The sequence below is a fragment of the Centruroides vittatus genome, unplaced genomic scaffold, assembly GCF_030686945.1.
Source record: "Centruroides vittatus isolate TY-2023 unplaced genomic scaffold, ASM3068694v2 scaffold_712, whole genome shotgun sequence".
NCBI lineage: Eukaryota > Metazoa > Arthropoda > Arachnida > Scorpiones > Buthidae > Centruroides > Centruroides vittatus.
In genome coordinates, this window is record NW_027122715.1 from 270,948 (window position 1) to 287,798 (window position 16,851).

The following is a 16,851-nucleotide window of genomic DNA, read 5'->3' on the forward strand; positions in this document are numbered from 1 at the left end:
ATAAAGATGTACAATTTATTTGCAGGTTACATAAAAATGTCAATGCAAAATGTTTTTATATTAAAAAATATATCATATCAACATATGTAGTGGATAAGTTTAAGTCAAAACTATAAGGTATCAAATGATTTTGACCATTCTACTAAAATTGTGCATTTGGTTTTTCATATTAGATTTAAAATTTATACTTACCAGCATCATTTTCATTTTCTAAACATGAAACAATATGTGCACAAGATTCTCTAATATCTGGCTCATCATCTTGCAATAACAATATAAATGCATTCCATAAAAAAACAGTATTATGACCTAAATACAAATAAAATTTTAATAAGCATTTATTTATTTATTCAAAATGCATAAATATCACATTTATTCTAATAAACAGTGCAGCTGCAAGGCAAAAAAATTACAGACAAGATGCATTGTTAACTGAAAAACTGCACGTTCTATTCAGCATTGTCATTCTTACCATATGCTGAAATAAAGTTTAAGTGCGTTAAGTATTGTGTTGCACTAAAATAGCAATAAAGTGAAAAAATTACTGAATTTATTCTATTAATAGTCACCCTCAAATAATAATCACACCTAATCCCCAAAGAATAGAAATAATAGTCACTCTAATAAATAGCACAGCTGCAAGCAGAAAGTTATAGACAGCTCACTGTTTATTAGAATTAATTATTTAACCAATTTCATTAATTTTCTATTAAAAATATTCAAAGTTTACCTAAAATTTTCTTTTTATCTTGAAGAAAAACTGATGAACATTTATTAAGTATTTTTGTAATAGTCATTCTTCTCGAAATACTTTGATTGGAGTTCGAAGAGTTATATACAGATTTCATCCATTTATTTAACACAGTTAGTATTTGTTTTGATTCTTCTGAATTCAGATTATTCTAAAATTAATTATAATATATTAATTTCATTACATAGTTTTTTTTACGTAATGAAATAATGCAAATGTTTTCATGTATTAATTAAATAACTGATTTATTATATAAAATTATAAATAATACTTACTTCACATAAAATATTGTAACAAGTGATAGCTATATTTACAGACAGATGATACATGGCATTCACTAAGTCATCCCTATAAAATATATAAAAATTTTTTGTTAGTCTTCTATAATGGGTGACAAGTTCAAATTTTGCATTGAGCAAATTTATGCTTATAACACCACTAATAGCACCTTTGTTTCTCAAAAATACGAATATTTTGGTCTCTTCAGAGGCTTTCTTAAGGTATTAGAATAACACCAAAAGAAGCTCGGTCGAATAATACATCTTTCTTGTTCTAATACCTGAAGAGGGACTCTGAAGAGACCAAAATATCTCTATTTTTGAGAAATAAAGGTGCTAGAAGTGGTGTTATAATCATAAGTTTGCTCTAAGGTAAGATTCCAACTTTTGTTGAGATTTATGTTGCATGAAATGTTTAATATTTATATTTATAAATGCAACTTCTGAATATTTTTAATATAAAATCGTTTTTATATTGTAATTCTATGATAATATTTTGGTATTTTATATACAGGTACTCCTCACTTTACGACCTATCTGCTTAATGACCACTCACACTTACGACCAATCGAGTTTCGACCTGCAATTCGAAATAACCCCTTTCTCAGCTTGAGTGTCGGTCAGTGACGAATGGTGACATGCACACTAAGCGTACTATAATAGGCTAATAGTGTACTATAATAGTCTTTTTATGAATAAATTTGAAGTTTGTTGCATAATTTTTATAATCTTACAACGATCCTATATTCCCGGTGCAAGCTCCTCACTTATTGACAAATTCGCTTAAGGACATAGTCATCGGAACGAAACTCGGTTGTAAAGTGAGGAGTACCTGTACACCATTATCAATACTACATAAGACACACTATAAATTGTTAAACATTTCAAGTTAAAAATAAATAATTTCTTACCAATCAGTCATTTCAATTTTCTCTACTACCCAATTTAATTTCTAAAATAAACAAAAGAAATGCAATATATTACTCATTCATCTTTGCTTAAGAAAAAATACAATAACACTTACTTCTGAAAGAGTTAACCTTTCAACACCATTGGCAGTCCAATCAACAGATACAGTACTTGGAATTTTAGATAACAATAGATAAAGCTTCAAAAAATAAATAATTGTTTATAATAAAAATTATTTATATTATAAACACTAAGTAATTAAAACAATAAATTTTGTACCTCTTCTAAACAATTAGGTTGAGTTTCGTTTTGAATCATCATCCTCAACAGAAAGTTTATTAAGCATCTTGAATTAACAATAATATCTAACAATGTATTTTTATTTTTACATACATCTGGCCACTTCCATTGACTACTGACAGGAATGGCGTTAAATGTTATAGGTTTCGATAAATCAGATATTATCCAATGTAAAAAATTTAAAGCAACTATTCTGACTTCATAGTAACTTGATTTCAATACATCTTTTAATAAATTACATATATTATCTTCAGGAAGTAATGTTTTAGTCATAAGTAACAATGATGTTCTAGCAGTTAATGTTAAATATTGTATTCTTCCTGGAACTGATATATCACAAAAATTTTCTTGAATAGTAAATTCTTTATGGCAATCATGCAACATTTCCATTTCTAAATAAGAACAAAGTTATATTATTAAAACAAAGAAATAAAATACTGTCGAGTCCGCATAAATCGTCACCCGGATAACTCGACACTCGTCGTCATGTGGTCAGTTTTTGTGGTCCTGGCCAACTTACATAGGCATTAATGTTATTAATGTTAAGAAACTCGGTTTACTCGACATCGTTTAACTCATCACCACTGGATAAATCAACATACTTTTTCTGTTTCACACTTTTTTGACATCTGATAAGTCGACTCCCCTCCTGAAAAAATCAATAAGCTGTGTGATGTGAACTCATTTTTCAGGGAGTGAGTCGACTTATCAGAATTCTAAAAAGTGTGAAACAGAAAAAGTATGTTGATTTATCCAGTGGTGACAAGTTAAACGATGTCTAGTAAACTGAGTTTTTTAACATTAATAACATTAATGCCTATGTAAGTCGGCCAGGACCACAGAAAACTGACTAATTAACCTACAGTGTCGTGTTATCTGGGTGACAATTTATGCGGAAGCCTATAAAATTAAAGTTAAAAGAAAAAAAAAACACAAATAAACAATCAAATAACTCTGATAATTCAATCTAGTTTCTTTCAAAAAAAAAATAAAAATTATTCATTACAGCAAAAAACTGGTTGTTTAACTAAAAACCGGAAGGTCAACTTTAGAGAGATGAATACCCTCTCTTCAGCATGTAGGGCTTGTTTTGAATTCCCCTAGAACGTCTGTTTTGTGTTTTTATTATTGTTTTTTTATTACAATTCAATCTTAAATTTACAAGTTTTAATTTATTTGGTAACATGATACCATCGTGCATTCATGCTTCGAACTACTTTGTATCTTTGGATTTAAATATATTCAACAGCTTGTTCTGTTTTCTTACAAAATATCTGATAATGTTTGTTATGAACAGACAAAAACGTTTGTGTAAGTTATTAATTTTTATTCCTTTTACTGGTTTTTGTTGTATTTTGTGTGTAGTTTTATTTTTAATGATAAATTATTATAAAAATATGCATACATCCTTTATCAATACAATAGATGCAATTCAAACTTTTTATTAATTTTAATTTTAAAAATCAAACATATTCTATACATATTATTATAAATCTGTATTTCAATTTTCATGATGTTCACTGAATTTGAAGATACCTTTACTTAGAGATAAATTTTCAAATTAGAAAAAAAAACTTGAGTAATCCATTCAAATGCAAGCAAGATACATTTCAAGCTTTATACTCCTCTTCAGTTGCAAACTGATGAAACTAATACAAAGTTTAAGAAAAATACTTTTTAAAACCATAGAGATAACACGCATCTTATTAAACTTGACAGACATTTTTTAAAAATTATTTAGAATTTGACTTTTTATTTAAACTTAATGTAACAAAAAATTTTCATATTTTTCTGTTGTGCTGACTTATTTATATCAAACCAAGGTTTATTACATTGGTTTATATCATTGGAATATATCAAATTATTAAAATATCTTACAAAACGTTTTAAAATTTTTTTTAAATAACTCAAAAGAACTTTCTCACTTTTTAAAAATTAATTCTTAAAATTTATAAGATGCTGTTGATGCTCTAGAAATATGTAACACAACGTCATATAAATTTTAAGAATTAATTTTCAAAAAAATGGGAAATCTTTTGATGAGTTACTTAAAAGAATTTTTTTTAATGTTCTGTAAGATATTTTAATAATTTGTTATATTCCATGTACAGGTACTCCTCACTTTATGACCTATCTGTTTAATGACCACTCGCACTTACGACCAATTGAGTTTCGACCTGCAATTCGGGGAATCCCCTTTCTCGGCTTGAGTGTCGGTCAGTGGCGAATGGTGACATGCACACTAAGTGTACTATAATAGTCTTATACTACTATAATACGCTAATAGCATACTATAATAGTCTTTTTTATAAATAAATTTGAAGTTTGTTGCATAATTTTTATAATTTTACAATGATCCTATATTCCCGGTGCAAGCTCCTCACTTATTGACAAATTCGCTTAACGACATAGTCGTCGGAATGGAACTCTGTCGTAAAGTGAGGAGTACCTGTAGTAAACTTTAGTTGGATATACATCAGCATGACAGGAAAATACAAAAATCCTTTTGTTACATTAACTTTTGAAAAAAGTCAAATTATAAATAATTTTAAGAAATATCTGCCGAGTGTAATAAGATAAATATGTATTTCATAATCTTTACGGTTTTTAAAAGGTCTTTTTGAAGAATATTGTAAATCAATGGCAACTGAAGAGGAGCATAAAACTTGAAACACATCTTGCTTTCCCATAAAGTTTCTTTATTCGTCAATAAAAAAGAATTTAAAAAAGGCTTTACATTGCTTAATCTTCAACTTGATGACAAAGCTTGTATATACACCACAAAAAACAGTTTTCAGAACTGTTTTGATAAGTGATATGGACACTGTCAGAAGAGTGTAGAAAAGGCTTATTTTGAAAGTGGTGTAGTGTAAGAGTTTGCATATATTGTGTATTAAACCTTGTGCCAAAAGTTCAGTTTATTTTTAGCTCTACCATATATATTTTTGTAGTAACAAATATTTGCTTGAGTATTAGATAATATCAAAAAGATCCAAAATTATAAATATAAAATCTATAGGAGTACTATTATATTTCTGAACTGATTATGTTTAAATTCAATATATTATCAATTTTATAGGAGATAAACAACTAAATATAATTTTTCAAAATTATAATTAATTTCTTAAAATCTTATAAAGTAGAAATTTGTTAATCCAGAATGTCTGGGAAACCGGCACCTTCTGCCAGTGTAATTTAACCCATACATAGTCTATACTGAATTGTGATGAACAAACAATAGTAAAAATACATTGACAAATACAAAGAGAAACTTCGTTTTCACAATCCATCCTCTTAGAGTCACCATTGACAAAACCAAAAAACACAAATCTTCATTTACAGAGACAACCTTTGCTTTTTTCACTATGTAAATTATTGCCAGCCAGTTTTTAATGAACTATTTGTTTTAATTTGTGGTATTGTTACCAGAAGATATTTTTTTAACCAATTTACATCTTTTACAGAGGTGTAGCCTCAAATAAAAAATCATTTTCTGTAAGTGTAAAACAAAAAACACATTTTCTGTAAGTGTGTTTTGTCAATGGTGACTGTGAAAGGATAGATTGTAAAAGCAAAATTTGTATTCTTTGATGTATTTTTATTATGTAAATTACTATTGACCATTTTAATGAGAAATTGCTTTGTTTGCTGCACGTTTTGTGCACAGTAACATATGTGACTGACCTATTTTCTTTTCCATAGGCCAATGTGAAGACAGTGCACGTAAAAACAGGTTTCTCACACTAGTAGATTTATAGCTTTTGTGAATTGAATATAAATGAAATCTGAACCATGCAGTGGTACGAAATGTACAGCAATATCTGCAATGTTCAAATTTCATATAAAATCATTAAGTTTTGTGAAAATACAACAATGATCTGTAATTTAATATTTTTGATAATCTGGAACCACTCTGACCCCATAGATGCTGCATTAACAAACTTCTGCTGTAATTAGAATTTTATTCATTCTTTACCTGCAGGTATGAGATTATGACTTAGGAACAGATATATAATATCAAGAAATGTAGATCTAGTAATAAAACATGGATTTTGCCTATAAAAAGAAAATTGTATATATTATGTATTATAATAAAAAACAGTTAAATTGTGAAATATAAATTAATAATCTAAAACAAATATTCATTTCTTCATAAATGTAATAACAATTATGATAAAAAATATTACACAGTGGATGATCGGTTAATGAACAAATCGGATAACGAACACTTTCGCGAAAGATATTTATGTTCGGACAATGAACACGTTTGGATAACGAACACCTCACAGAACAAACACAAGAAGAAACGATGTAAAATACCGATTGATGAATACCGATTGGTCTTTCTTTGTCTTCACGCAACAATTCGAAACTTTTTGGAGTGTGGGAGACGTCAACATTGATGCTCAACCTGGTATATACTGATTGGATAGTACTCATCTGAACTTTGAAACTCTCCCTTATAATTCCAGCCTTTTATTTTTCTGACAGAAACAATTCTTTTATAGTATTCATGAGACTGTCGGGTGGGCACTCATTAAGTTTTGCATTGGTTTTTATTTTCGAAAGGTGAGAATATAATAGCAAAGGAGAGTGAGCAGAAGATGTGTGATGTTGCTGGGCAGTATGGCTTGAACAGATCTACAGTAGGCTGCAGTTCAATCTTTCTTAGATAATAAGAAAGATATAGTATAATCAAGAAGACTCAAGCAGCTTAAGGAGTAACAAAAATCACATCTGAGAAATAAAGAACATTGAAGAGCTCATAATGGAACCTAAAACTGATCTGACAACAGAAGAACACCAAGAAACTCAGCAAAATACGTTTTCTACTGAAAAAGAGGATTAATGCCAATATCTGCTATAATTTAAACATCTTTTGAAGAAGTGGAAGGATGTCAGAACAATGGTCTTAGAATGGCATCTAAACCAGGTTGAGGTTAATAGGTTTGGGGATGTCTACAATTACAATGCTATTAATTACTTCTAAAAAATCCTGAAGAAGAGAGAAAAGCAACCGACATCAGACATATTCTTTAGCCCCCACAAATGGAAAAAAAACGTGACTAATGAAAATGCAAGACTGTATATATATATTTTTATTGTAGTGTTTATGAAACCGTGCCGGTGCTTATTCTGCAACTTGAACACAAACTATATGGTGTATTTTCTCGAACACATGGCAAATTTCATCACTAAGTTTTCTTCAGTTGATACGTGTATTAAGTTTTGTACACGTTTCGGGCTGTTGACGCCCCTCTTCAGCCAACTTTAATTCACAGATTTTGCAAACATAAAATTGTTTTAAAACCTCTCTGTACATTAATTAATTTTTATCATCTAGTCGATCTTTTCTCACCTCTGGCCTCGATGAGAAAAGATCGACTAGATGATAAAAATTAATTAATGTACAGAGAAGTTTTAAAACAATTTTATGTTTGCAAAATCTGTGAATTAAAGTTGGCTGAAGAGGGGCGTCAACAGCCCGAAACGTGTACAAAACTTAATACACGTATCAACTGAAGAAAACTTAGTGATGAAATTTGCCATGTGTCCGAGAAAATACACCATATAGTTTGTGTTCAAGTTGCAGAATAAGCACCGGCACGGTTTCATAAACACTACAATATATATTTTTATTATTACATATAAATAAACGTAGTAAGAAAGTATATATTTTTTATTTTTTGGAGTTTCCAGAACGAATTAATCAAATTCCCATAAAAACCTATGGTAAATCAGTAATCAGTTAACCAACAATTCGGATAGCAAATAAAGTCTTGGAACGGATTATGTTCGTTAACCGATCACCCACTGTATTAACAATTTTATACAAATAATGAAAAAGGATAAGAAATTAAGATTGTTTATTATATAGAACTTTAAAACAAATAGAGAAGATAAAGCATTTTCTGAAGAGAAGATTTCTAAAAATATGAGAATACTTTGAATTTCAGAAGGATATCCAATTGAATTATAGAGAAATTAATCATTGTAATTATGATATAAAGATTTGATATCTGATGAGTAAAAGAGAAGATAAAGTGATATGCTGAACTTCTAATTAACACAAAGGGAAAAAAGTTATTTTAAAGAATTTTAGTATATAAATATAAGCATCTATTAATCTGGTTTTTAATTAAGGCCAATGATCTGCCAGATTAAAAATTAAATATTAAATTATTTATACTTATTAAATTTAAAATAAAATGGCACATAACAACTACCTCTAAGCAAAATTACTAAATATTTAATTGCTAAATAGTAGCCATATTATAGCCTAATGTAATCCAGCAGATTATTTGAATTGTAGTATTTTTTATTAATTTTTTAATCATATTAAGTAAGGAACTAACACTAAATTAAGTAAGTAAATAACACTGAATTATTTATAAGCTATTTTTAGACTAGAAATTTATTACAAAATTTGATTTAATTAAGTATAATTATTATCATTTAAGTATTTATAATAATTACAATTCACTTTTAATTTAATTAATAGTTTGTAACTTACAAATAATTTGGAAAAATTCAGTAAGATTTGTTTATCAAATGAAAGAAACTTTTAAAATTAACTTTTTAAAATTAATACAGTAAAACTTTATTAACCAGATATTACTTTATATGAACAATTTTCATTAAAAATATTTCATGAAAAGAAGTCCTGTACAGTTCATTTATCAGACTAAATTCAGTTTAATAGTCATCTCTCATAATAATAATGAACAATGGATATGTATTATGACACATATCTTATATTCAAGTTCAAAAACCATCTGATATATGCTTCAAATTTGAATTTAAACCTGCATAATAATAGTTTTGTTTTGCTAATACAGATTATGTTTTAATCTAGATGACTCCTTTCTCTTATATATCAGATTAATAAAATTTTACTGTAATTTCCAATGTGCATTAAGGTAAAAAAATATTAACATACTTCACTAAGAGAATGTAGTTACTTTTTAAAGTTTTATAAATGTCTTCTTTTAAATCTTTAATATTATTCGTAGAGATAACTTCTTGAATCAAATAATAAATCTAAAAAAAAATGAAATATTTAATTTTAAAAATTTGCAAAGTATGCTACAAATTAAATTATAAATTTAAAATATAGTATTTAATAAAAATTTTATTTTTATTTTATTTACATCTTTATACCTAAAGATATATAAATAATATAGTGTGTTTTATATACAGTAATGTATATAGTCATGTCAGGGACATTTGTATATATGTATATATACATACGTTTCTCCCACACCGGGTCATAGAAGAATCATAGAAGACAAAAAATGTACCCTTTGTAGCCAATATCCGGCGTGAAAATTCAAAAACATAGGTTGGCAAACGCTTTCGATGCCCCTCCTGGGCTCTTCTTCAGGCCAAATTTGCTGTAACTGGATTCTTACAATTGAATGTTTTTGAAATCAGAATGTGCTTTACTTCTAGATGTTCAAATATGGAAGGCAATCTCATACATACACAAATAATAAATACAGTATAAAATAATGTAACCTTAACTTTTTAACATATATCATCAACAAAAGAAGTTTAATCTAAATTTATTTCTATTTTAAAAATAAATTTATATTAAAAACTTTAAATTTTATATAAATATACAAATTTAATAAAGATATTTTCATCATTCTGTATTTATTTAAGTGTTCTTCAAATGAAACAGACTAGGTCATGGATGGCAAACCTTTCTGAGTCCATATGCTACATAGCATAATTATCTTTAAAAATGTGTATGAGATGTAATTTTAGACTTGCAATAACAATAAAGAAATGGAACGAATATGCTTTAATTAGGTTAGGTAAAGAATAAATGTAAAGAAGGTGGCTGAAAAAAAACCTAATTGGATAATAAACCAAAAGGACAATTGAAAAAAAGGTGATGAACCAAAATTGTATGATACAATATGTGACATATGATTTTTCTTGAAATGACACTTTGGGCATGTATGCCATAGGTTTGCCACCCCGGGATTAAAGTGTATAATACATATGTTGTTACTGGTCACTACAACAGAATTACAGTATATACAGTACAGTGACAAAATTGTATTAGCTGCTATAGGAAATCACTTCCTGCATTCAGACACGTGTTCCAATATGATACAAGATTGTTAATAATAAACCAAACAATTGCCGATTAATTACCATAATCATTTGGTTTATTATTAATAGGGATTGCAATTGCTGGATCCCTCATCCAGCAATCCAGCTGGATCCAGCGCTGCGGATCCACAAATACTCAATTAGCTTTCTAAATAATTGCGCAAAAGTCTACGTTGTCGCGTTGCCGCTTTGCTAACTACTAGACTGCTACTAATTACTTACTAATTATTTACTCACTACTTTACTAACACTAATAATTAAATTACTTATAAATCAACTATACCTTAATCAATCCAGCAAAATTTAATAAAATAATAACGTATTCAATCGCTTTTAACGATCTTCCTCAGTTACAGAAATATACAACATTAACTATAGAACATAAAATGTGTTTCGAATAAATATAAAAAGAATAGTGCTTAATTACATCCCATTTTTTTTAAACAAGATACATAGATGTACTGCCAGGTCTGATAATTTTCGTATTGTATACCGACGTAATCCCACTGTTTTCAAACTTTTAAGAAACGATAAAAAGAAAGAGGATCGGAATTCAACAACGGGTATATATTCAGGTGCCTTTACACAACCAATGTTTCAATTCCAAGCTTGTTTATGTAGGTGCAACGATGCGCAGTTTAAAACAAAGGCTCAAGAGCACAAATATACAATCAGTAAGAATCTTGACAACACTGCGCTGGCATCATACACAAGACACAAGGATGTTAACGTCCAATGGGATCAAGCGGCAATTATAAAAACGACGACGAATAGGCAAACGGTCAAACATCTTGAGAGATTGGAAATCTGCAAGGCGCACATGACAACTGGTTGTATGAACCATAGAGATGCGGACTCATTGTCTACCATGTGGAGATTTTTTAACATTAATTAATGTTATTAACGGACAATGCTTGTTTCGTTGTTATATCTTATATACAGTAATACCCCGAACTTACGCGATAGGTGGGACCGAGCGATAACCGCGTAAGTTGAATTCGCGTAAGTCGGGGTATAACTTCGCATATAAATACATACTAATTATTTTTAATTGGGACCGGAGACTAAAGAAAACAACAATTTAGAAAAAAATGTTTAATAAAATTTTAGATAATACATATGTATAACAAATTATATTATTAAAATCGTAAATCGAAGTTATTTTGTTATACAAGGCTTCCTAAAATCTAACAAATTTGTCTGACGGCTCAAAGATTTTTTCTCTCCGCAAAATTTCCTCGTAGCATGCTAATAATTTTTTTTTATTTTTCGTTTTGTAGAAGAAATGCACTCTTCGTTGGAGTCTATATTTTCTAAAATTTGTAACCTGTTTTTAATTAAACTGAGGCCTTCTGTTAAGTTTCCAACCGTTATTCGATCATCTGATTGAACTGGGTCTAAAGGATCAAGTTTTACCAATTTACAAATTTTCATTTTTGTATCGAAGTCTTTGGAATGTAAAGTTAACATTATTAAAGATGGAGTTTTTCTTTTCTTGTTTGATGCAGAAGAATCAGTTCTACTTCGTTTGGATGACACAGTAGAGTCTCAAGTCTCCGTAGATATAACACAGAAATAAATAAGTCAAAATAAATTGTAGCTATGCGTCGATTCCGCACGACACGTCCGATCCTGTAAGCTGAACAATAGTTTGGGGGGAGTGAGTAATCAAGAGTTGCGTGGCGCTCAAACAAAAGACGAATCGTCGAGATTTGAAAATCGCGTAACTCCGGGTTCGCGTAAGTCGGGGTAGCGTAAGTCGAGGTATTACTGTACAGGGTGTTTTTTTTAAACTGACGGTACTCAGAGACATCTGTAGAGCAATCTAACAGCCGGACTGTCGCCAAATTTGGGAGAGTGACTAAGGACGACATGGGAAAGAGATTCCGCGAAGAAAAAAGTAGTACCCAAATTTGCCGGTAGGGGTGGATTTGGCGCTGTTGTAGCGAAACAGCTAAGAATCTGCATAAAATTCAGCTGCAATTAACAAACACACGAATGAATAATCAGACAGAGGTTTCAGTGTAATAACGAAAGTTTAATTACTCAGCAAATAACCTTCTCTCTTCTTCAATGTGATCACCGTCCTGCTGGAAAAGGTATTGCATCCTGAACACCGTGTTCTCTATGGCCGAACGTAACATGTCCGCAGGAATGTTCATCACAGTTCAAGAAACGTTGTCCTTCAAAGTCATCAAGTTTGAGACACTACCAAGATAGACCTTGGACTTTAAGTAACCCCACAGGAAAAAGTAACATGGGGTTAGATCCGGGGAGCGAGGCTGCCATGCAAGTGGAAAAAAGCGACTGATGACCCTTTCTTCAGTGAAGTGCTGGTAACTTTTTCGCTACAACAGCGCCAAATCCTCCTCTACCGGCGAATTTAGGTACTACTTTTTTTTTCGCGGAATCTCTTTTCCATGTCGTCCTTAGTCACTCTCCCAAATTTGGCGACAGTCCGGCTGTTAGATTGCTCTACAGATGTTTCTGAGTACCGTCAGTTTAAAAAAAACACCGTGTATATACTTTTTCTGCTATTTATTTTGTTTACTTATCTATATTTTGTCCGTTTGGACGTTTTCCGTTAATTTTTATATTTATTCCGAACACATTTTATGTTCTATATTTAATGTTCTACTTTTTTGTAACCGAGGAAGATCGTTAAAAACGATTGAAAACGTTACTATTTTATTAAATTTTGCTGGATTGATAAAGGTGTAGTTTATTTAACTTATTCTACTTCCAGTACATAGTTTTATATACTTATAAATAACTACAGACTAATATGTAGAGCCTATATAAGAAAACTGGTAAGACTGATAGCCACTTAGCCACTGATTATCCGTCCTTACATTATTATAATATATTAATATAAATTAATCAGTAGAATTACCTTTGCTATTATTTAACTTAAAGATTACATTATAATTATAATCTAACTAAACATTTAAAGTTAATTATCTCTATCTCAAGTGTTAAACCGAACCAAAGTTAAGTTTACTACCTAAATGTGTAAGAAGTTTTACTGATTTATAGTGACCAGTCTAAATAATAAAAGCTTCTTAAGTATTTTTTAAAAATGTTTTATTTCATTTAAAAAACATAAGGATAGATAGATAGACAGATAATACTATTGCACCAAAAATACATCCGCGCTGGACCCGCGCTGGATCCAGCTGGAATGATTTCAATCCAGCAAAAATCCAGCTGGATTCAAAACACTGCTGGATTGCAATCCCTAATTATTAATACATCAAGCTTAGTGATGTTTATATATATACCATGCCAGGGTAAAGCAATAGCTGGCTGAGTACCGTAGTAATGATTATAAAGACCATGGATATAGGAGTCATACCTAGTTGGAACCATGAGTAATCATAGATGGTTATATCAAGAATTAAATAAGTCTGGAAGTGAAGAGTCGCTTGGAGGTCTGGGTAGCACATGGCATCACATAGCATCCCACTTATCACATAGTAAGTGGGAGTTGTGGGTTCAAATCCTGCTCTGGGCTGATTGTTTTCTTCCAGACTATTCTAAATTTATTTAATAAATATTAAATTATTATAATTATTAATTTTGAAAAGAGATGGCACCTAACATGTACTGTACCTCTAATACCAAATTACTTAGTATACCTTCCACACAGAAAGATCATTTTGGATGGGATGTTATAAAGCATTAATCTTACAGTTCCAATATTTTACCTTGCAACTTCTACATCTTCAGACCTTTAAAGTTTCTCAAAGGTTGAAGATTCCAGTCTGATAGCAAAGTCTGAGCTGCTGTAACTAAACGGTTCATCCAGCAGCCTTCCTCTTTCTGTATGGAGAAAATAAATGTACCATGTTGAGACACACGTTTGAATGCAGGAGGTGATTTCCTACAGCAGTTAAGTCTTTGTTTCTGTGTTGTACATTCTGTAATTCTTTTATAGTAACCAATGATATCATATTTATTATATGGTCTAGAGAAGAGTCAGTGCTTCTCAAACTTTTTTGGATCACCACCCCCCTTGGTTGTGGCTGTTAACAATCCCCGTCGTGTATTAATGCCTCCTTGCCTTGTGTACACAGAGCAGGGATAGAAGGCAACAGAGCCTATTGACCCCCTGTCACCTCCTACCATGCCTAATGCCCCCTTGGATAATTCAAATGCCCCCATGAGGCAATCACCGACTTTGAGAAGCAGTGGTCTAGAGCAATCATTACATGTATGAAAATATTTTTTTAAATAGGTCAATTTTAAAAGCAAAAGCCCAATAATCAATAATTGAGCTTATTGATTATTGAAATTGCAGACTTATATATTTCCACAACTGTCCATCTGCTGTCTGTCCTTTGTTAATCTCAAGAACAGAGTTAGATAGATGAAAATCAAGACAAGATATGGAAAGCTTAGGGCCAGAGAACCTAATTAACTATATACAAACTTTCTGTCTGGACTGGAAGTCATGATTTTTTTAAATTAAAAAATGATTAAAACTTGCAGCCTGGCATCGTGATAATGTCACAATAAATAATTGCTTGTTCTACATAAATTTCAACCAAATGACTTTGTTTATACAGGGTGACATAAAGTTTGGATCCACAGAGAAATAACTTATAAAATTTATTTAATTGTTCACAAGATACAGTAAATACTTGAATTGGTGACTTTTGTTAAAACATGTTTAGACGTTTGTAGGCCAGATGGAGTCAGCAGTAGTCAAAATTATTGACTACAGAAGACAATTGTGCATGATATCATCAATGTAATTATCTTAATAAGAATTCAAAGATCATGTGTTCACTGCATTTAGAAGTAATTAGAAGTTTAAGTGCCATCAATTCAAGCATTTACTATAATTTGTACACATAAATTGTATATGCTATTTCTCTGTGGATCCAAACTTATATACCATCCTATATAACCCCTTAAATAAAGTTAGCCTTTAAAATTATAATAGCCTTATTTTACATGAAAGTAGCTTGTAACAGGCACTACATAAAATGAACTTCCACATAAATTTGTGCTCCATTCAAGCAGTCCTAACCTACACACTTATGAGGTCATTTACAATCAACAGAAACATGTTAAGTGTTTTTAAAATGTTTTACTTAGGTTTTTACTATAATGAATAACATTTAATTCAATGATTCTCAATATAAAGAGCAAAATTTTATTACACTTTATAGAGTACACTAGTTTATAAAAATATATGCAATTGAGAGTATTTTCCACAATAAATAACATTTGCTAGCTAGTTCTTTATGTTCAAAATATAAGAAACTGGGGGGGGGGTTTCTGACTTAAGAGTCAGATTTAGAGGCACTAGAAGTGATAAACTCATCCTACTTAATGTAACCATTTGCTATCTGTAAATTTATGTTTTCCAATCCTGCATAAAACAAGAACTTACTGTATATCTTTTATTTTTTCTAATACTATCTTATACTATATTTCCTCATATTTTAAACATGTAGTTTTAAAAATATTCAAAAACAATAAATACTTTGTATGTCAATATGTAAATATCTTTACATAATATAAAACATATCACTGTATTTATATACAGGGTGATTATAATTAAAGTTTTTATTTCACAATGGTCTGAAATAGGAACCACTGGTCAGAATGACTTGACATTTTGCACAAATATCTGTGAAGCAATGGAATTTTGCTTGGTAAAGAAAAAAATAGGTTCAAAAATTTGCCACTAGGGAGACCTATGATGCATACTGGCAGTATCAAAAGATGTAAATTTCTTATACATGGCATGTGCACATCACAAATACCAATGAAGCAGCTACTTTGCAGGCATTTTGGAAATGACAGAATAATCAGCTGTCATTTTCCTGTAATACAGCCAGCACATTCACCAGACCTGAACCTATGTGATTTTTGACTTTGTGGAACTGCTACAGAATTTTTTTTTAAACTCTTTCTGCCCTGTGGGCACTAAGAGGGCCTCTTTTAGCAAGCCCATTATGAGTTCAGCCAGGCCCACAATGGGGTGGCCAGGTAGTGTGGGACATGGTCTGACATATCCAGATGGACCACCATCCAAAAAATTCCAGGGGCTTTTTCAACCCGTCCAGATTCGATCCTGGATTCCCCAGTGCAGTAGACTGTTTGACTGCTAGGCCATCTGGCCTTATCTAAAGAATGTTGTATTTAATGGGCACATTACAAATTTAGCAGAACTGAAAGCCAGCATCACACATCATATCCACAACATCTCTATAGAAACACTAGATCTGTTGTTGAACATGCTATTTTGCAATTTCAGCTTGTATCAGAATGCAAAGGACAGCATATTGAACATTTGTTATGTCACTTGTAAATATTTTTTACTTTTGTATTGCATTCCACCATAATAAAACATGAACTGTCTCCTAGTAGCAAATTTTTGAAGTTAATTGTTTTTTACACCAAACAAAATTCCATTGCTTCACAGATATTCAGGCAAAATGTCAAGTCATTCTGACCAAAGGTTCTTATTTCAGA

The 16,851-nt window shown here is 30.4% G+C and overlaps 1 protein-coding gene across 2 annotated transcripts in view; it reads right to left on the reverse strand.

The window, feature by feature from the left end:
* The window catches only part of THADA (Thyroid adenoma-associated protein homolog), a 108,636-nt gene that overhangs the window by 2,242 nt on the left and 89,543 nt on the right, over positions 1-16,851 (reverse strand). For both annotated transcript variants that reach the window (XM_067287833.1, XM_067287834.1), the window contains 8 exons: positions 9,179-9,279; positions 6,215-6,294; positions 2,218-2,630; positions 2,054-2,137; positions 1,941-1,981; positions 1,027-1,099; positions 731-902; positions 193-309 (listed from right to left, as the gene is read on the reverse strand). In XM_067287833.1, the coding sequence (XP_067143934.1) occupies positions 193-309; positions 731-902; positions 1,027-1,099; positions 1,941-1,981; positions 2,054-2,137; positions 2,218-2,630; positions 6,215-6,294; positions 9,179-9,279 (1,081 nt within the window). The remainder of the gene's footprint in view (positions 1-192; positions 310-730; positions 903-1,026; positions 1,100-1,940; positions 1,982-2,053; positions 2,138-2,217; positions 2,631-6,214; positions 6,295-9,178; positions 9,280-16,851) is intronic.